Here is a 20,617-nt window from a genome sequence, read left to right on the forward strand (position 1 = left end):
ACTGCACTTCAGATCAGCCGAGGGTGCTGACCAATGCAGCCCAAATGATACTGACCCATATGGCGGATCTTGGCCTCTGGGATGTATGGCACTCTTTAAAATGGCACCAAACGGGCGTACACGTTCTACTCCTTGGTGCACGATATGCACTCTAGAATAGATGTATGGCTATTATCTCCTGAAGCACTAGGCTGGATCACCAACACTCATACCCTAGGACATACTCTGACCACACATCCATCCAGGTATCATTGCTAATCCCCGAGAATAAATAGGCCTCCCACCCCCGCCCTGGAAGTTCAAATCTGCGGCACTGCTAGCCCAGCATATTCAGGAATACTTTGAAATTAATCAATGCTCAGTGACTAGTCAAGCTGTGCTATGGCAGGCATTCAAAGTGTGCATCAGAGGCACTGCAATGTCGACCGAATTTGTTGTCTTCAAAGACATCCGCAGGGATCTAGCACGACGGGAAAAAGATATTGCCAGTAAAGAGAATCAGTATGCACAAGCAGTCTTTGCAACTGGGGCTAGACATTAAGACCGAGGTGGACGAATTCAGGGAAGCAGCGGATCAAGAGATTCACTACTTCGAAAGGCCCGAAGCAGCTCGGCGATATGGGGAGCGTTAACGCCCGGGTAGATTGTTGGCCAGGATGGTACAAGGAGAATGTGGACCTACGAGCATTCCATGCATAACACGGGACGATGGAACCATGACCATGGAACGAAGAGAGATAGAGGTGGCATTTTATGACTCCTATAAATGCTTATACTCTCCACAGAGCACCACCACACACTCCGAAATAGATCAATACTTAACCCAAATACCAACAACACTTCCATCTACCGCCACTAGAGAGGCCTTAGAAACCCTGATCACAGAGGCAGAGATATCTGAAGCCATTAAGGCATTGCCCAATGGGAAAGCACCAGGCACAGACGGCCTTGATGCAGAATTCTATAAAGAATTTTCCCAACTCCTTGTTCCCAAACTACACGCCGTCTGGACCTAAGCCCTAGAAAGGGGGGTTGGGGGAGGGGGGCGATGGGAGAGAACTACCCGCAACCACCAGAGAAGCACTTATTACTCTGCTACTTAAGCCAAGGAAACCCCCCGAAGACACTGGCTCGTATAGGCCACTTTCATAATAAACACTGATGCTAAGATTTTTGCAGAGATCCTGGCCACACAACTAAGGCCATTAATCCCTTACATGGTCCACTAGGTCCAAGCGGGATTCATAACGGGCAGATCCACGTCAACAAATATTAGGCGCTGCCACAAGATACCAACGGCAATATCTGAAGAACTACAAAGGGTGGCAGTCTTATTCGATATGCAAAAGGCCTTTGACACAGTCTACTGGCCGTTTCTGTTCCGGGTCCTACAGAACTACGGGTTTGGCCCAACTATTAAATGGATCAAGGTGATACACACGCCCCTGTGCTAGGATAAGCATTAACTGCACATTTTCAGAGGTACTGGAGCTACTAGAGGGCACTCAGGGTTGTCCCCTCATTTGCTTTGGTGATAGAACCGCTGGCGGATCGATTTAGGGCTCGATATGGCAAATTTGGAGTCCTTTTGGAGGGTAAGCTAGAGGTTATCACGCTGCATGCCGATATTTGAAGAACCCCTGGCACACTTTGGGGAAGGTCCCATCAGTGGTCAAACCGTTTGGCGATAACTCGGGCCTGAAGCTGAACGCTGCCAAATCAGAGGTTTTCCCACTCACAGAGGTAACTGTCAAACCATCCGAACTCCACTGACTTGAGTCCAGTACATATCAAATATCTTGGGGTTAATGTGGCCAGAACAGCGCAGCTATCTCGTGCACTGAATTACGATGCCCTGGCGGACGGCCTGTGTCAAGATGGCAGGTTGGAGCGCCCTTCCAATAGAGGTTAGGGAAAATTTCCCTTATAAAAATAATTCTCCCTAAACTTTTCTATTTATTTAGCACTGTGCCGGTATGGCCAGGCAGGGCATTGTTTGCAAAAAATAGGGGAGCATGCACTGCATTGATATGGGGTGGACATTCTAGATTGAAATGGAGGGTTCTCACCGATCAATACCCACAGGGAGGCCTGACAGCACCAGACTTTGAAGTCTATTATCTGGCAGCTCAAGCACACTATGTAGCACAATGGGCGACAGATTTCTGCGACCCCAATGGGGCAATGAATGAAGCCCCAATACCGAAATCGGCCACACTTCTCCATAGCCTGGCGACGTCACATCCCGAACACTACAATACTATTAACCCTACACTGGTCACAACCACTGGGCTAAAACAGCCGACATGTGGAACAGACACTATCATCCGAGCAAGCCATTCTGGGGAGCTCATTGTATACCTCCCACTGTGGACCCAGAGGTAGCGACACTGGGGCGATAAGGGTATCATGCAACTGGGGCACTTGTTTTCAAGCTTTGTGACATGGGAAAAGCTCAAAGACAGTAGTACATGCAGTTGAGATCTGCCATTGCAAAGGTATGGAGCGAATATCCATCAGAAACAACGATAAACCTGGGTCTGGATATATGTTCACAGCTGGGAAAGGGAAAATATCTGCATCCACATTATATAAAACCATCATCCAAACCCGCCCACCAATGGCAGATAGTGTCCCAGGTCCTGTTCCCACTTCTCTCTGGCACCATCAGTGACAACCAATGGGTACAAATATGCAGCCTAACAAAAAACATCATGCAATACTAGATATAAATAGATTCACTATAAGATTGTACACAGGATACACTCCACTCCTGCTATATTGAAACATATACCCCACAACAGAAGGCATATGTCCCAGATGTGGATGCAAAGAGGCCGTCACTTTCTACATGTTCTGGTCATGCACACAACTGAAATACTACTGGGCAGAGGTTTGTAAAGAACTGTATGACATGGCAGAACAACCTACTGAATGGTCACCGATGATATGCTTACTGGGCGCTACAGGGAAGATGAATCCAACATGGCGGAAACTATTGAATGTAGGTTTTATTACTGGCCAAGTGGGCGATATTACCGAAATTGAAAAGCAAATAACTCCCCGCTGCCCCCCTCCCACTAAGAGTGACTGGGACAGAGATACGATCTGGACAAACAAGAAAAATATATTGCTACGAGACCTAGGAATATTTGGGCCAGATAAACAATACCTCGCTGATGAGGTATAAGAGGAAGACAGACAATGATGCGATACCAGCACTAGATGTATGGGCCCTTTTTTTGTTAATTGAAACTGATGTACAAGTTGTGTAACTGGAATATATTGGACGTTTGTACCTGTGTGAAATAAAAAAATTAAGTTTTTTAAAAAAAAACAAGTTACTCCTTACCTTGCAACGTTCTTTCGATGGGATGTTCCTCCAACATATTCCTCATCTTTGATAGATCATCTCCCAGCTTGCTGGCCTCAGAATTCTTTTTTCAGTAGAGGGCGCTGCAACGTCCCTCGAGCAGATGTCCCTCGATGGCCTCCGTATCAGCGTCACCACGCGTATAAATAGACTCACGCAGCGTCCGTTGCTCAGTGCCGAGGAGGCTGCCATACCCCTGGTTGAATGAGCCCTAAGATTTTGAGGAGGCTTTTTCCCCTGCTAGTTTGTAACATTCCAGCATGGCCAAAATAATCCATTTGGAAATGGTTTGTTTTGTTATCGGTAGTCCCAACTTGTGCCCTGAGTAACCCACGAACAGTTGGTCTGCTTGCCTAATCCTAGCAAGTCTGCTGATGTAAAAGCTTAAAGCCCGCCTTGGGTCCAGCCTATGTAGCCTTTCTTCCCCTTTCCCCAGATGGGGAGGCGGATAGAATGAAGGTCAAGTAATTTTCTGAGTGATGTGGAATTCAGAAACCACCTTTGGGAGGAAATTAGGCTTCACCTGTAGGACAACCTTGTCTTTATGAAAAATTGTATGAGGGGGTTTACAAGATAGAGCTTGTAATTCGCTCACCCTTCTAGCAGATGTTAAAGCCACTAATAAGACAGTTTTAAAGGTGAGAAATCTTAGCGAACAAGAGTAGAGTGGTTCGAAAGGAGTACCCATCAGGAAATTGAAGACAAATTTAAGTCCCATAAAGGAACCTGGAAAGGTCTTGGAGGGTAGACATTAGTTAATCCCTTTAGAAATTGTATTACTAAGGGTAATTTGAAATACGAAGGCTCCTCCGCAGTGCGCTTGGAGATCGATAGCGCTGCGAGATAGCCCTTGATAGTGCCAACTTGAAGGCCTGAATTTGCCAAGTAGAGTAGAAAGGATAACCCTGTTGGTGTACCACATGAAAAGGGGTCGATATTCTCTTCTCTACACCAGCTGCAAAATTTGTTCCAACGGCAGCGGTAAAAAGACTTTGTTGCTGGCCTTCTGGCCGAAAGCAACACTTCCATGACGTCATCAGGGAGGTCCCAATCCTTGTATCTCAACCTTTCAGAAGCCAGGCATGAAGGTTGAGGGTTCTGTTGTCTGGATGGAGAACCTGACCTCCCTTCTGTGAGAGAAGATTCTCCTTGAGTGGAAGATGAATTGGAGGGCAGATGGACATGTCCAGAAGGTCTGGGTACCACGTTCTCCTGGCCCAGTCTGGGGCAATTAGGATCATGGTTCTCCGGAATCTTCTCAACCTCCTGATCATTTGAGGACTGACAGGGACTGGTGGAAATGCGTACAGGAGTGGAAACTCCCAGTCCACTACAAACGCTTCCCCTAGAGCTCCTCTCGGGGGAAATTCCCTTGAACAAAAGAGATCACACTTCCTGTTGGTACTGGTGGCAACCAGATCCACTTGAGGGGTTCCCCAAAGGGCGAATATCTCCTGAAGGACTTCCTGAGCTAGTTCCCACTCGTGGGAGACTGCCCTGCCTGCTCAGAGCATCCGCCGTCAAGTTCTTCTCTCCGGCTAGGCGAATTGCCGATAGAGATTCCTTCTTGAATTGCCCAAAACCAGAGCTGCATTGCCTCTCTGCACAGTGGCAGTGATCCTATGCCTCCTCTTATGTTGAGGTAGTGCATGGCCACTGTGTTGTCCGTCATCAGGACATTTTCCCCCTGTACAGATGGTAGTAAAGCTTTCAACGCTAGTCTGATTGCTCTCAGCTCTAACAGGTTGATATTGTAACACTCACCTGATTCCCACGGAGGCGCGGGTCTTGGCAGGAAGGTGTCTGACTCGAAAAGTGATGTGCAGGACTCGATTGGCTTCTGGGGTCGAACCTCTTCGCACTGTGTGTCGAACTCGAAGGGTGAGGTTTCTGCAGGTGAAAGAATATGGGGGTTAAAGGTCTGGGTTGTTTAATGTCCCTCTCTCTCTCTTCCCAGCTTTTCTGTAGAGACCCCCCCCCAGGTCAACGTGCTCACCTTAGATAGGTGAATGCTGGGCTCTCCATCTGCGTCTAGTGCAGGGTGCCGTTGCCAGTTCCTTCACTGGTGAAACATTGACCTCTTTACTTCAGAGCATGGTTACCGTTATCTGCACGAGCAGTAAGTTTCTGGGCACATTTTGTCTTTATAGTCTTTAAATGCGTGGCACGTTAATATTGAAGACTCTGTATAATGCTTTTCCCTTATGTATTGCAGGACTCTTGAGATGGAAGATGGAGTGAAGCGCCTGGAAATTCGTAAGTATGGCAAGCGCTCCAACTGTCTCTTTCCTTGCAGCTTAGTTCGTGTTAAAGAGACGCCAGAGTATTCGCAGGCGTTTTATTGCGACGAGCGTGATGGGCGTGAGTAAATACCTGCTTAATGTCTTTTTCTTTGTCTTTACAGGCGACGATGCAGAATGAAGAAATCCGGAATTCACAGCGTGCCGGTAAGTGTAACAATGCTGTTGTCTTTGCAGGCGAAGGTGCAGCGTGAGACACGGCAGCTGCCGATGGATCAGGTGAGTAAGCACTGCGTGTAAAGTTAGTCTTGCTAACCTGTTGTTTCTTGTCTTTTGCAGGTGCTAATGTTGACTGGATACAGGAATGTTAAGTATAATTCTTGCAGGTTCAGGATCAAAAGAAGAAAGGCTGGAACAGACTCGGTGAGCGTTCTGCTGCAGAATAACGCGAAGCACGTTTGATCTATCGGGTGTGGTTTAAATAGCCTTGGAGTGATGAGGCGTCTTCTTCCACGGCCCCGCCTAGGTAAGAAAAGAGTTCGTTTCCAGAAGAGTTCCAATGCTGTATCCAGGGAGTGGAGCTGCCCCACCCAGGTAAGAAAGTAGTTCCTGATCACAGAGGGCTTCTAAGTGGCTGGTAAGTAAGCAGCATGGTCTGCTGCAGGTAAGTCCACCCAAGCACTTTCACACCAATTATGAGCCCGGTGCTTCCAGTGCCGGGACCAATGGTTTTGATGAGCCTGGTGCCACCGGTGCCAGGACAGGGTCCAAAAGGTCCCAGTAGGGACCGGCTGGTGCCTAGGATTATGGGCCTGCTTCCAAGGGCGTTGGGCTGGTCCTGGCTCCTTGGAAACAGTGATCATGACAGATATGTAGTCTGGACTCCGATGGAGACCAACGACCGCTGATGGTCAAGTCGTTGGTATGGGCTCCCCACCCCGCGAGTGAGGCATCTGTGACTACTGTTATCTCCAGCCATGGTTGCCAAAACAGTTCCCCCTTCAACATGTTTTTCTGGCAGGCGCACCATTGAAGGTCTCAAGCCACCTTGTCCGGAATATGAAGGAGGTCTGTCATTCTCCCTGAGAATTGCGACCGAGTTCTCAGTGCCCACTGAAGAGATCTCATTCTCAGGCGTTAACAGCCAGTCCTGGAGCTGGAGGGCCTGAAGGATCTGAGAGAGAGTTACCATCTTGAACTTGTCCTTCCTGAGGACCTTGTTATATTCTCTTAGTCTCAGGTCTCAGTCCTCCGTCTTTCTTCGGTATGAGAAAGTAGGGGGGGGATGCCAAGGGTAAAGAGGCACCTGCTGCGGCTTTTGTGTTTTTACCCCGTCCACCTCGGGTCAATTTCTTCTGACCCCTTTGAACCGGCTGGCCTCTGCCCTTTCCGAAAGCAGAATAGAAGCAAAAGGACTTACCTCTCCAAGAGGTTCCTGAGGGGCGATATGGTGTCTGACGGATTGCAGCTCCTAAGGATTTTGCTGCTGCCTTTGATGTTTGTAATTTTTCTAAACTGTCATCCGCCTTCTTACCAAACAATGAAGAGCCGTCAAAGGGCATATTCAAGAGTCTGCTTTGCACATCTGGAGAAAAGCCAGACTTCGCAACCAAGCAAATCTCCTGGTTGTTGTACTTGCCGCCATGGCCCTGCTGATACTGTCAGCAGAATCGATGCCAGTCTGAAGGGATTCGCACATTGCATCCTTAATGATGTTGCGAAACGCTTCCCTTTCTCCCCCCTCCGGGAGGCAGTCAGCCGCTGATGAAGCACACTCCCAAAGTGTGTGGCTGAACCTTGCGAGGGTACAAGTAGCATTGATGGATTTCAACGCCATACTACATGCGGAAAAGACTTTTGGCCATAGAGTCATCTCTTATCATCCCTGTCCTGTGGAACAGTAGGGTAAGCCGATTTACTACCTGCTGAAGTAGCAGCCTGAACAACCAGACTCTCCGGAGTTGGGTGTTTGGATAAATATTCAGGGTCAGCAGAAGACACCAGATATTTAGCTGATAATTTTTTGTTAACTGCCGGGATTACCTCAGGTGTTTCCCAGTTTGCCAATATTCTCCTTTGTAATGCCGCATGAAATGGCACCACAGGATCCTCCTGTGGACCTTTGACCAAGATGTCGGAGGTCGTCTTGCTGAAAAGCAGGTGAGGTTGTGGACCATCCCATAAACTCTTATCCTTGCCATCAAGGTTCTATAAGGGGTTTCAGCACGTTCCCTGGGTCTGGTGTGGCAAATTCCACTTCTGGGGAAGTGGCCAACCCACTTGCTTCCTGTAGGGTTTCATGGAGATCTTTCAACCTACCTTCCTCAGAGGTTAATTTCCCTGGTGCAGGAGTTGCAGATCCCTGCAACGCAAAAGGTCTTTGATCCGAATCCTCCCCTTCCTCATAAATAGAAGATAAGACCCTGGAGTGATCAGGTCTTGAAAATGGTATAAAACCCATTTCCAGAGCAGAAGGAGCCAAATGTATCATGATTGGAGAAAATGTGGACGATGTCGACGTGGACGTTAAAGGCTTCGAAGTCATTGAGAAAGGTGGTAGAGGCCTCGATGAATTCGAGTGGATCAGGATTCTACTCAAGGTTGTTGACGACATTCTCATGCTCGAGGCTCTGGGTATGGCCACTGGCTGTGAGGTGGCCGTGGGTTTATCCTTTCTCGGCGTCGAAGACGGCGTCGCCTCGACTGACCTGTGGGTCGAAGAACCCTTCGATAGCGGCGTCAACGCCGCCGATCTATGAGTCGAAGGGATCTTAGACGACGGCAAAGACGCAACTCTGCCTTTACTCGAGGGTTTGTGACGCTCGAGTGGCTTCTTTCACTGGGTACTGCGACTCGGCTTTTTGATTTTTCGGGTCTTTCACCCAGGGTATCACCCTCAGCAGTCTTCGAGGGGGTCAAGGCCGCTTTCTTGAAGACGCTTAGCATCTTTTTCCTGAATTCCTCCCACTCAGCATGATAGCTATTTTTTGTGGGGCAGGAGACCCCTTTTTGGGGAAACGGAAGACGAAGAGGATCTTCGACGTCTCTTTTGAATGCTTAGATCTCGAAGAGTGATGGGAACTGCTTCGAGACCTAGAACGAGAATGTCTTGCGATGGCGAGGAGACAAATGTTTTGACTCCGCCGAGGAAACCTTCGAAGAAGTTTTAACTGCCTTACCTCTCTCAAGCTTCCCCTTACGCTCCCTCAAGGCTTTCGCGGTCATGGACATGCAGTCCTCGCACTCCGAACAATGGTGCTCGATTCCCAGGCACCACAAACAGATCCTGTGAGGATCCGTCAACGACATTTTCTTTCCACAGTCTCGACATTTGTTTTAAGCCGGACCGTGGAGTCGTTGGTTCGGGTGAGAAAGCCATCGAGTACGAGTCGGTATTCACGAGGAATATATCGATTTGACTGAAGAACTGAGCAACGATATTCCGAGGTCCCACGAAGCGCGGAAACACAGAACTGAGCAACGGACGCTGAGTGAGTATTTAAACGCGTGGTGACGCAGATACGGAGGCCGTCGAGGGACATCGGCTTGAGGGACATCGACGCGCAGCGCCCTCTACTGAAAAAATGTTTCCAAGGCCAGCAAGCTGGGAGATGATCTATCAAAGATAAGGAATACGTCGGAGAACACAATCCCTTCGAACTAGGGATCTTGTCTAAGGTTTATATGTGGGTGTTCCATTTATTTTACTTACCCATGCATACCGGATCCAAATTACTGTTTATCACAAGCTTCACCAGTTATTTACCCACAGTTATTTACACCAATTCTTGACTTTGCCAACTAATGTAGAATGGTTTCTAAAGGTAAAGTGATGGTGTTGTTAGCAGAGCCCCCAATGGTTAACATGTATGTATATTTTAGTAGTTTTAAGATAATACTTACATGGAAGTTAAAATTTGTGTGTACTCAGAAAGGCCAGATAATTGTATATTGGTGTGCATCTTCTAAAAGTAATTATTGGAGTGATGTGTGTCATTGTAGCCTTAGACCACCCTCACAAGCCTTACTGCTCTGCTACACTACCTTGATTGGGTTAGCCATTAGTGTTGCTCCAGTTCACCAAAATAAATTGACCTCCCAAAACCCACCCCCTACAGACACAGAATAAGAAATCACAGCTCACTGTGCACCTCTAACCAAAGAGCCCACCTCCTAATCCCTCCCCGATGTGCAAAATCACTTAATCTGGTACAAAAGAGGTACTGAAAAAAAAGCACACAAATCTTACCTTCTCTTCATCCTTGACTCTTTTCTCCTCCTCTTTTTTCCTTTTTTCTTCTAGCTTAGCCCTGAAAACAAAGTTAATATTAGCAAATGGAAAGTTATCCACAGTGTTCATCACCAACACAGCATGTACATTTACCCCTTTGGTTACTGGGCTAGTCCTCTACCCAATGCCTTTGCATATTTCATTCCTTGCATCACCCGCTTAACTTCAGCTTCTGCACTATAGTACTCCAAGTCTCATAACCGCTCTTCAGTGATTTTACGTAATCTACGAGCTTAGGCAGAACGCCACAAACCTTCTGGGTTTGGACTTGGTCAACTTTTTTAAAGTAATTCGCAAAAAGCTCAGCCATCTCTGGATCCCTCCTTCCTCGTCCCAATCATCCACCAGCTCAGCTATCCTCCTTGCAGCCCTTTGTTCTCTGGACAAGGAGTCTTCTTTTTCTTCTCATTACGTTACTGCTAGAGAAAAGCCAACTCATAGTAGGTTTCCTCATCTAATGCACCAAATGTCCCCCCTTAAGTCTTTACTACTCACTTTAACCTCATGTTCGGACTCTGCCGGGGGTAACTCAGTTTGGGTCTTCTAGATAGCCTTTGTAAACATCGATTCCCTATCCCACCTCAACTTTATCCTTTTTTTGCCCCTTCAAGGAGTCATCTAAATACAGCTTTCACAGAGCCCCATTCCATGAGCAGAATCTCAGTGTCATTTGTCCCAATGCAACTAACTTCCACTTCGTCCTAAAAGACCTCCCTGAATACCTGATCTTTCACCAACATCTCCAACTTCAGCAACATCTCTTGAACTGCCACCTCCCTTCCCTGGTACAGATTTAACTGCACTTCAGACCACAGGTGATCTGACCATTTGTTTGGTACAATTTCCAACATAAGGAATAGGTTACTGATCTGCAACTCCCATTCTCTAGCATTGGTATCCTTCATAGATTCACATGCGGTTTGAATAGTCCCAGTCATCAGGCTGGGAATGCTCCCTAAGATTAAAGCCATTTAAATTTACTGTCACTTTAGTGTTCGTCATTTTGGGTTGCCCCAGAGCCAACAGACAGCTCTCCCTTAGACCCACCCCTGGAGGCAGTCTTCAGATTTGGAAAGCACATGTGAAACGGCACTTGAGGCCCACAAAAGAAAGCTAAAAACCTGGCTTTTTTACTAAAGCTCCCTCGAGTTGTAGCTCTCGACATCCTTGGCTTGCTGACTTTGTTTCTCGTTTTTGTCTTGTCTGTGCCATCATGCCCAAGGGTTCATTGCCCCGCAATACAAATGTAGTAAAGGAAGAGCCTAACCATTCCTCAAGACAGTTTCTGAAAAAGGGCTGCTAGAGAGGATGCCGTTTGGCCACATTGGCTCTTTTTCGTCCTGCGCATCAATCATCTCCCATATGGTGGAAAACCTTCCAAGGCCATTACTTCTAGCTTTCCTGGGAGGACCAGTGACATGGGCGCTTGATGCTTGTACAGTTGCTGATGTGTTCTCCGTCCTGTGCATGGCCGTTCCTGCTGTCCTCTTCATAATTGTGTTACTTTTAGGGTACAGGCAGGGTCATGGGTGATCAGGAGTCCCTGACAGCAGGACCGAATCACGATATGGAAACTCCTGTGCACAACATCCATGGACGGTTTCTGTAACTCACACTGCTCAGAGTACCTTCCCCAGGTGCCAGGACCCTGGTCCTGTAGCTAATCAGCTCTCCCGAGAAGGATACTTTTTTCACTGGCATGGGGTAAACTGGTTAAGCCCACAAAAATGCTCCTCAACGGGATTCTGCTTGGTCTTTCATCTTCCTTTTCTCCTCTTGGTCTCGGCTCCTGGCTTGTGCCAGTGAGCTTGAAGCTCACTGTGCATCTCCTTCCGGTAGCCTGGTTTGCACAGTTCTGTGTAACATGTCAGCTGGGAAGACACCCTGTGGTGCTGTGTGTGGGGTTGGTATTCACACAGGAGTTGATGTAGGGCTTGCTCGAATGGCTTGTTGAGGACATTAGTCACCTGCCATGTTTCGACGTTGGCCATAAACTTCACAGATGCCATTGGCTTAAGGCCATCGTAGCATTATCCTCCGTATTGGAATCCCATGTATTGTGCAGTTTGCGAAGTCCTGGCTAGTGAAGGGTGGGCTGTTTGGGATCCCATTTGTTGAGAGCATGCAGTCAAGGGCTGGTATGACGCAGGTCACTGAGGTGGAATCTATCAACTGAGCGTCTGGAAAACATGAGTCATGGATCAGCACTATCGCGTACGCTCCATTTCTCAGTGAGCCCAAATCGTCCACAGGCAGATCCTCCCATACCGCTTCTGGAAGGGTGACATTTGCAGCAGGCTGGGGTGAGGGGGCTGGGCCACTTGACTGCAGACGTTACATTGACTTATGGAGTCTACCATAGAATCCAGTTTAGGAGACAATATCTTCTGCCTCAGGAGGTGTTTCGTGGAGACTAACTCCCAGTGGCCCTCGTGAGCTAGCATGATTGCTCTGAGCGCTTGCAGCAGTACCACCTTGCACCCCTTCATGATGTGGTCTTCAATGAGCGTTAACTAGTCCTCAACTAGTTCCAAGCATCCTATATCCTAGTTTGCGTGCACCGATTCTCCTTTTGCTCAATTCTTTACACGTTTCATCTTCCCGGTTTTGATGGTGAGCTATGATGCCGAGGGCAGGGTCTCGTTCGCACTCCAGGAGGGTGGTCCAGTCCATGGGCAAGGGTTGTAGGTGGTGTATCACGTAGTTAATGTTCACATCAGCAATGAGGCTTGCCTGTGCCAGCCCTGTGGGGTCTCAATGGGTCGGCCAGGTTGTCTTTGCCCGGCCGATGGATGTTGAATTTATAGTCCTGAAGCCTTAGGCCCCATTGTGCCATTCTGGGGGGCATTTGTGCTTTTGGGTCGCCAAAGATTGTCAGGAGGGCTTGGTGGTCGGACAGTAAAAGCCTTGCCGTATAGGAAGAGATGAAAATATTTGCAGCCCCAGACAACGGCCAGGCTTTCTCTCTGCCTGGGAGAATGCCTGTCCGAGTGGGTGAGACTCCTGCTTGTGTATGCTACAATGAACGTCTGAAGTCTGTGGGGTCCCGTGGCTTTAGTATGGTTCCTAGGACGACTGGGCTGGCGTCAACTATTACTTCCATCTTTCTTTCTGCATTGAAGTATGACCTCTTCAGCTTTGGATCGGTTATTGCGGATAGTCTCGAAGGCGTGCCAATAGTCTGTCGGCCACTCGAAAGGCTGGTCCATCTTTATGAGTATGCCGAGAGGGAGCTGAATGTAGCATAGTCAAGGAGGAACCTTGAACAGTAGGTCGCCAGCCCCAGGAACGATATAAGTTCAGACAGGTTCTGTGGCGGCCGGGCGGTCTTCAGTTCTGCCACCTTCTCTAGGTCACGTCGCATCCCCTTCTCTGAGAATATATGTGCCCAAAGAATCTGAGTGAGCCCCTCTGAAATTCGCATTTACTTTTGTTGAGTGTTAGACCTGCAGCTTTGAGTGCTGGGCACACTCTGAAGTGCAGCGACGTGTTCTTTGGTCTTGCCGAATACTAGGACATCATCCATTAGTTGAGGAAGTGGGGAACAAGTCTTATGACTTTGTGGATTTCATCTTGAAAAACGGAGTCGCTTGTGTAGTAAAAGACCCATGTGGGTTCCAAAGGTGATATTATCGGGACTCGGGGTGATCACAAGTTGGTGGTAGCCTTTTGTGAGGTCTAGCTTTGAGAAATCACATGAGGCAGTAAGTGGATCATGTCTGTTATCCTTGGTGCCTGGTGTCTTTCACGCTCATTTGCTTTGTTCACCCACCTCATGTCCACACATACACCAATTTCATTGGGACAGGTACTTTTAAGATGGATTCCTGAACTCTGACCTGGTGGGCAGAGGTTCAGAAGGCCACCCTAGTTTCTTGGAACAGGGCAAACTTCTGGACAAGCCAGACCAATCAAGGTACCATTGGCAGCGGTTAAGACTAGGTCTCAGGAAGGGTGAGGGTGACTGAAAGACCTCAATGCGCAAACACAGCAAAGGGCACTACAAATCATTCCCAGTCAGGTGTATTAATCAAAAATACATATACATTTATTCAAGGCCTTTAAAAACAAACAAAGCAAATAACTAACTTTTCAAACCAATAAAACACTACTCTGAAACACAGTTACCAGGTGGCCTAAAGGAATAGTGCACAGAATGGGCCCACAAACTATGAAAGGAAGCAAACAGTGCAAATAGACTTTAGACAGTTCTTCAATCCATAAGAGACAGTCCATTACGAAGAGTGGAGCCTAATGCTCAAAAGTACTTTTGTATACAGGTGCATGCAATGGTGCAGTAGAGCAAAAACAGGGGCTGTAGCAACTCAGGAAGGTGGGTGAAGTGATGAAGAATATGCTCAACTATTCCAGGAGGGTCTCCGCAAGAGGGCAGAACAGGTTCCTGGAGTTGGGAATAGGGTTCCATGTTCTTTCATCACCTGCCATTTCAACATGAACATTCTAACGAAAGCATTCACTTTTTTTGGCCCCCCCTCCCTCCACCTATGTGTAGCTATTCCCTACCACCCCAACCCCTTACCTACCCTACCCTCCCCCCCCAAAAGATTCAATGAGCGCTTGTTAGAATGTTCACATTGAAATGTCAGGGGATAGAATTGCAGACGATGAAAGGACGTCCCAAGGAATAGGACGTTAGCACAGTCTACCAGTGGAAAGGAGTGGCCCTCAGTGGACACTCGTGTGTAAAAATGGATGAATACGCTAGGGGTCACCGTAAGTGTTGCAAGTACTCACCGACCCAAGGCACACCTCAGACCAAACTTCGGCAGTTGAGTCCACTTTGGTTGCAGGTTCAAATGCGGCAATTATGCGGCTGAGTTACAGCGATGATTCCGTGCAGGACAGTAGCGATTTCTCCCCTGCTGGTGAAGGGATCAGGCCAGTTTCACTGCAGCAGGATTCAGGGCACAGCAGCAAGGCACCTGCGAAGTTCCTCACCACAGCTTGACGACACGGCGTGCACTCTGGTTCAGGCGTACTCTAATTCCAGAGCTAGGGTGCCCAGGTTTATGAAACCAATGCTTACAATCTACCAAGTGCCAACACGAAACAGCAGCGGTTTCATAGCAAAGGTCCTGCGCAAGCTTGTCAGTTCGCTGGTTGGCCCAGGAACACTTCCGAAGAGGCTCGCTTGCAGGTTAAGATGAAGGTGCCATGAATAGTTGTTCCCACTATTCAAATGGGTCAAAGCGCCTTTGCAGACCCAGTTCGATCAGATACAAAGGGGTCCTGTGGGACGATAGTAGGCTCAGGGTGCCAAACCTTCCAGTAGGTCACCAGTGGTTCCTGGACTCTGCTTCTTAGTTTCAGGATGCTTGGATCCTATCCTAGGTTACAGCGAGACCTCAAGAGATCGACCTGGTAAGGGTGATTAGAGCCTTCTCTTATCCAGCATCTCCTTTGCACCAAAACGAAGAGGACCCAATGGGAGAACTGCTCACAAACACACCAGACGCGGACCAATCACGGGCCACAGTGGTCCCAGCAAACCAGACAGTCTGGCACCCAGGATGTTTATTGGAACTAGACAGTCCAGCCCACATCCTGGAAGTGCAACAGACAAAGCATGCAGAAGCCCGCAAAAGCTTGGTATTTTGCGGGAGAATGCATGACCAAAAAAGACCTACTCTGGGTCTGCTCGACCTGGGGACGGCAAAGGGACAAGATGGACAAAGAACAGGACAAAGAACCTCGTGCCATGGCCATTTTGGAGCCAGGCCACCTTCCTGTGCCAACCGCGGTAAACTCAGTTTGCATGGCAAGAAAGGGTTACAAATATGTGAAAGTAAAAGCTGCCACCAGCCCTGCCCAAGGCACAACTGTACATCTACCAAAAAATCCTTTGAGGGAGTCTAGGGCCTTTGGAAACGAAAGAAAGACCCAAGCGCACTGTCCTCTAAGGTACTTTGTGCACTTGTAACATGTTGCAGAAAGGTTGCAACATAGGAAAGGACTAACGGAAACAAAGTCTCCCAGTACTGACTGTTATGGGGAAACTGACATGTCCTTAAAGACAAAGTGAGCAAAAACCCAGCCCAGTGCAGCAGAGGGCTGTGCGCCACTGGAAAAAGTCAGACAAGGCTTGTCAGACAACAGCAAAAAGTTGGGGGTTCACAACTGGGGGGAAATTACACATACATGGGAAACTTTTCTAATGGGTATTATCTGTGATACCCAGGGTGTGGGTCCGGTCGCTAGTTCAATTACATGTTTAGCAGCTTGTCGATCTTTTCTTCAACCTGCCTTTGTTTATCGATTGGTCTGTAGTGCTGGGCGGCTTGACTTCAGGGTTTATGTGCAATTGGATCTTGCGATTTTTGAATTTCCTTAGTCCTCGAAATAGTTTTGGGAAGGCCTTCCGCCCTCGATGCATTTGTGGGCCATGAGTTGATATAAGATTTGCACGAGGCTCATATGCACTGGTTTTGAAACCGCAAATGCAGCCGTTATTTACTTCAGTCCCGAGTACATGTAGTTGTATCCTCGCCTCATGTGATTGTGAGTGCATGTGGCCGTAATGACCTTGTTGCATGGTAGCAGGGAGGTCAATCCATACGGATAAAGGTTGATGGTGGATAGTTTGAGCTTTGGGGTTTTGGGAACGCTTTGTGCGCCTCCTCGCTTATAATGTAACTGGTGCTGTGTCTATAAAGAATTCTAGAGGGGTGCCGTTGACATGCAGTAGGAGGGTCCGGCTAGGTCTCACCATGGAGTTATTCAGCGACCAGACATATCCCTTCTTTCGTTGGTCGTCCACTGATGAGTCACTATTGGAGGGTGATCTCATTTCAATGTATCGGACGCATCGCCTGCAGTCCCCAGTACACCCTTCGTATGACCTGTGGTCTTCACGTGCGCAGGGCCTGTAGTAGCTTTTTCCTGAATGCTTGAGTCACATCCAGCAATGACTTTGGAATCGCAATGCCACCTTGTTGGAGTACCATTGGAACTCGCATTGTTTCAGCTTTATCCGTAGTCTCATAACGAAGTTGTCAAAGGATTCTCTTTTGTCCTGGCGCGTTGTATGAAAGATGGGTCTCTCATAATCAATGTTGGTGTGGTCGTGAAGTAGTCAGATAGTTTCATGTGAAGATCCAGGAAAGAGGCTGTTTTGAGGTTAAGTAGTTCTCCAGTGATGTCCGTCCATGGCAGTTGGACTTGCAGCCAATGTATTATTTAGCTGTGCATAGTCGGTGAGCCCTACAGCCCCTAGGTAGAATTTGAAATCCTGTAGCCATATTGCCCACTGTGGCCTTCGGTTACTAGTATCCTGCAGGTCAAACGTGTGCACCAGGTGCAGTACTTGTGGTCCACCACCTGAGGCCCCATCTCCTGATGAGGCGGCGACTTTGTGTACCGACATGTGCGCAGTAAACCTTATTTCTCGCGGGGGTCCTCTGCGAGGGTCCAATGCACTCATGCTCCCCTTCCTTCTGTGTGAGGTACTCTTGTGCCGGTTTCCTTTACTCTCCCAGAGGTGGGAAAGCATCCCATGTCAGCCCTTCAGCGCCTTCTGACTGTGGGGCCTGGTGTGTCCCCTTTGCTGTGTACCTTGTATGCTTATTATGGCAGGCTGGAAGTTCTATGGGAAACCTATTTGGAGGTACATTGACAGCGCCCAACGGCACCCTCCTTATACACCCCTCCCGAGGTTAACAGTCAGCCTCTTAAACCGTGTTCATTAATTGGGCACTCCATGGCCAGCCTCAGCTGGCAGGGCATGTCAGCCGGGTGAGTATTCCACCTTTCGCTCGATGTCAGCTGCATCTTGGGCCTCGCTTGGTATCCTCGTCGCCAATGAGGCATCTAAAGCCCACCCAAACCCAGAAGACCCCACAGGGTTTGGGCCTTCAAAGAATTACACAGACATGGGCCAGTGCAGCTATAAGCTGCTTTATTGCACACCTGTAACATCAACTGCTGTTCCCCTTTCGTCCCACCCTTCCCTAACCCAACGTCACTTCCCGCTGTCCTGGCCCACACGTGAGCCATCCCTTCACAATGAGGGCAGGCTACCTGTCCATTGTAACATGACAACGGACACAGCACTACTCTTACTCCCTCAGCGTCTCTGCAGGCTTTGTCAACATCGACCACACCATTGTACTAGACATTCTAGCCCACAGGATGAATCGCTGGCACCATACTCCTGGTTCACCTCCTTTCTCACTGACGATAAACTTGGTCTCCATAGCTCCCCATCAGACGCCAGCGCTGTCAAGTATGGGGGCCCGCAAGGCTCCTACCCATCTCCACTCTTCAACCTATATGTTGAATCCCTTGAACACCCTTTCCAAAGACAGTACATTTCCACCAACAGATGACAAATCTACTTCCAAATGATCACCTTCCCAACTCCACACCCTCAAAACCAGTCTCCATCACCACCACTGTATGACCACCCACTTCCTCAATCTCAAATCTTCCAATATCTCTTCATATGACCCTCCCCCTGAGGCACAAACACAACTTCACCCCCAGGATACAAGATCTTGCCATGTACGACCCACATCCCTCTGCACACCTGTTAAATTCCTTGTAATTATGCATTTATACAGCGCTTATACACAGGTGCAGTGCTTCAAAGCGTTTCAAGGCAGGAGGGAGCAAGGGAATACAGTAATCATTCTTTAGGCCTTGAGTTTCTGAATGATCGAACAGAAAACTAGTATACTAGGCCCAACGGCACTTCTCCTAGTGCAAGTGCATGAAGTGTTAGTCGCAACCAAGCTTGGGGGGGGGGGGGGGGGGGGGGGAACAGGACAAATTAACTTAGTCCTAGAACATTCAGGTAATGAGTGCATACATACAGATGGACGAGCATGTCCTGTCCAACAGAGCCCTGTGTTAAGTGCAGAGAGGTTGCCACGCTCATGGAGCATAAGGAAGTGCAGTAATGCTGAACATAGTAGAGCGGCCCAAGGGCAAGCGCAAAAATACTGGCAGGGGAGCCTGGGACCTGTAGGTGACCAGGCAGCCAGTCAGCAAAAACTGAACAGCGTAAGGAAGGAGGGTGGAGTGAAAGAAGGCTGGAGCTCAGCAGGTAAGAGGGAGCACGAAGGAGGAAGAAGAGGAAGGTCTTGCAGAGTTCCAGGAACTTTAAGGTGCTCTGGCCCAAGACGGAGAGAGACAGGAAGGTCGTTTCCAGAGGGAGGCACCTGCAGAGCATAACAATCTACCTCCAAACCTGTTTGGAAAAAGATCAATTGCAGAGAGTTGGAGGACTATGTAGGGAGAGCATTTAGGAAGAGAGCATTGTAGATATTGCGAGTGCGGGCCCCGGCACCAGAAAGCCTTGTGGATTATGCCAAGGGTCTTGAACTTAATCCTTGCAGCCACGGGGAGCCAGTGAAGGGATTTCAGCGCCAGAGAGATGCGGTCCCTGGGCTTGAGGCCAAGGATAAGTCTTGCACTTCTGTTCTGGATGAGTTGTAGAGGAGGGAGATTGAGAGGCTGTTACAGTAGTCCAGCCTAGAGAGTACTAGGGCTCTCGAAATGGGGAGCCTCTGGGGAAGTGTGAAAAGGTAGAATACCTCTGAGGTGCAGTTGGTGGTGGGATTTTAGATGTCTGAGATGTGAGAAGGAGGGTGGAGTCAAAGATGACCTAGATTTTTTGCCTCATTGGTAGGCGACGGCCCAGAGAGGTCAGCCAGTGTGAAAGTGGGAAAGCAGGAGCCTGGCATTCAGGCAGAGAATGTTAGCAGCACATCAAGACTGAATTGCGGACAGTCAGGGATGAGCGAGGAAGCAGCCGGGGGTAGGCTGAAAGCTGTGTATCATCTGCATAACACTGAAAGTTAGAGGTAATGGTAGAGTTCCTGTGCCATGTAGATCTTGAAGAACCAGGGGATTAGATACAACACAAGTAATGAGTGATAGAGGAGAGAAGGAACGCAAGTTCCACTGGGAAGACTGTTCAGAGAGAAAGGAGGCAAGCCATGGCAGGGCCTGATCTGTGATGCCCAGGGTATCACAAAGACAGGTGATCAGGGTGTTGTGGTTTACAGATTGAAAGCAGAAGTGGCTGCAGAAGAGGACACAGATTTCCTGTGTTTTGGTGGTGACGTGTAGCCAGGGCCAAGCAAACTGACGGGGTGGGTGCAGTAGAGGATGTGGCTGCAGTAGGGTTGGCAAGTTCCTTGCAGACTTTCAAAAGTTCAGCCGTGTTATGAGATACCGCGTAGATGCAGGCTTAAATCTAGACTCTTCTTAGAGCGGATGCAGAGACTATATTGGCTTTCAAGAAGACGGCAGGCCAGTTTGTCAGAGGGTGCATCTGAAGGTTCCCATTTCCGTTGTGCTGCTCTGCACTTATCTTTAAGGTCAGCCAGATCTGAGTCGTACAAAGAGTTGCACTTTTTGGCAGGCTTCAGTCGGACCCTCATGTCAGGGGCAAGGAGTGTTGGAGATGAAACTGAAAGTTAGCGAGGGCTGTATCAGGGTGGAAGTCATCTGCAGGAGTTGGAGGAGTGTAGATGGAAGCAAAGGCAGCCAATGACTGCATGGGTCGGATGACCTTGAAGGCAGGTGGTGGCGCAGGGTGTACCAATGCTAAAGGAGAAGCAAGTTTCAAGTGAGAAGAGCATGATCAGTCCACAGGAGTGAGGAATTGAGAGTGGGATGTGTGGAGATGAGCGCATCCAAGGTGTGGCTAGCAGTGTGTGTCAGATCGGAGGGTAGAATGGAAAGAAA

The 20,617-nt window shown here is 48.5% G+C and overlaps 1 protein-coding gene across 1 annotated transcript in view; it reads right to left on the minus strand.

Annotated features, from left to right (window-relative positions):
* Positions 1-20,617, minus strand: part of CHAF1A (chromatin assembly factor 1 subunit A) — a 616,874-nt gene that overhangs the window by 494,575 nt on the left and 101,682 nt on the right. The window contains exon 6 of the mRNA XM_069649371.1: positions 9,863-9,923. Within this exon, the coding sequence (XP_069505472.1) occupies positions 9,863-9,923 (61 nt within the window). The remainder of the gene's footprint in view (positions 1-9,862; positions 9,924-20,617) is intronic.

Source organism: Ambystoma mexicanum, chromosome 1p (genome assembly GCF_040938575.1).
Source record: "Ambystoma mexicanum isolate Mex_15411 chromosome 1p, UKY_AmexF1_1, whole genome shotgun sequence".
NCBI classification, from domain to species: domain Eukaryota; kingdom Metazoa; phylum Chordata; class Amphibia; order Caudata; family Ambystomatidae; genus Ambystoma; species Ambystoma mexicanum.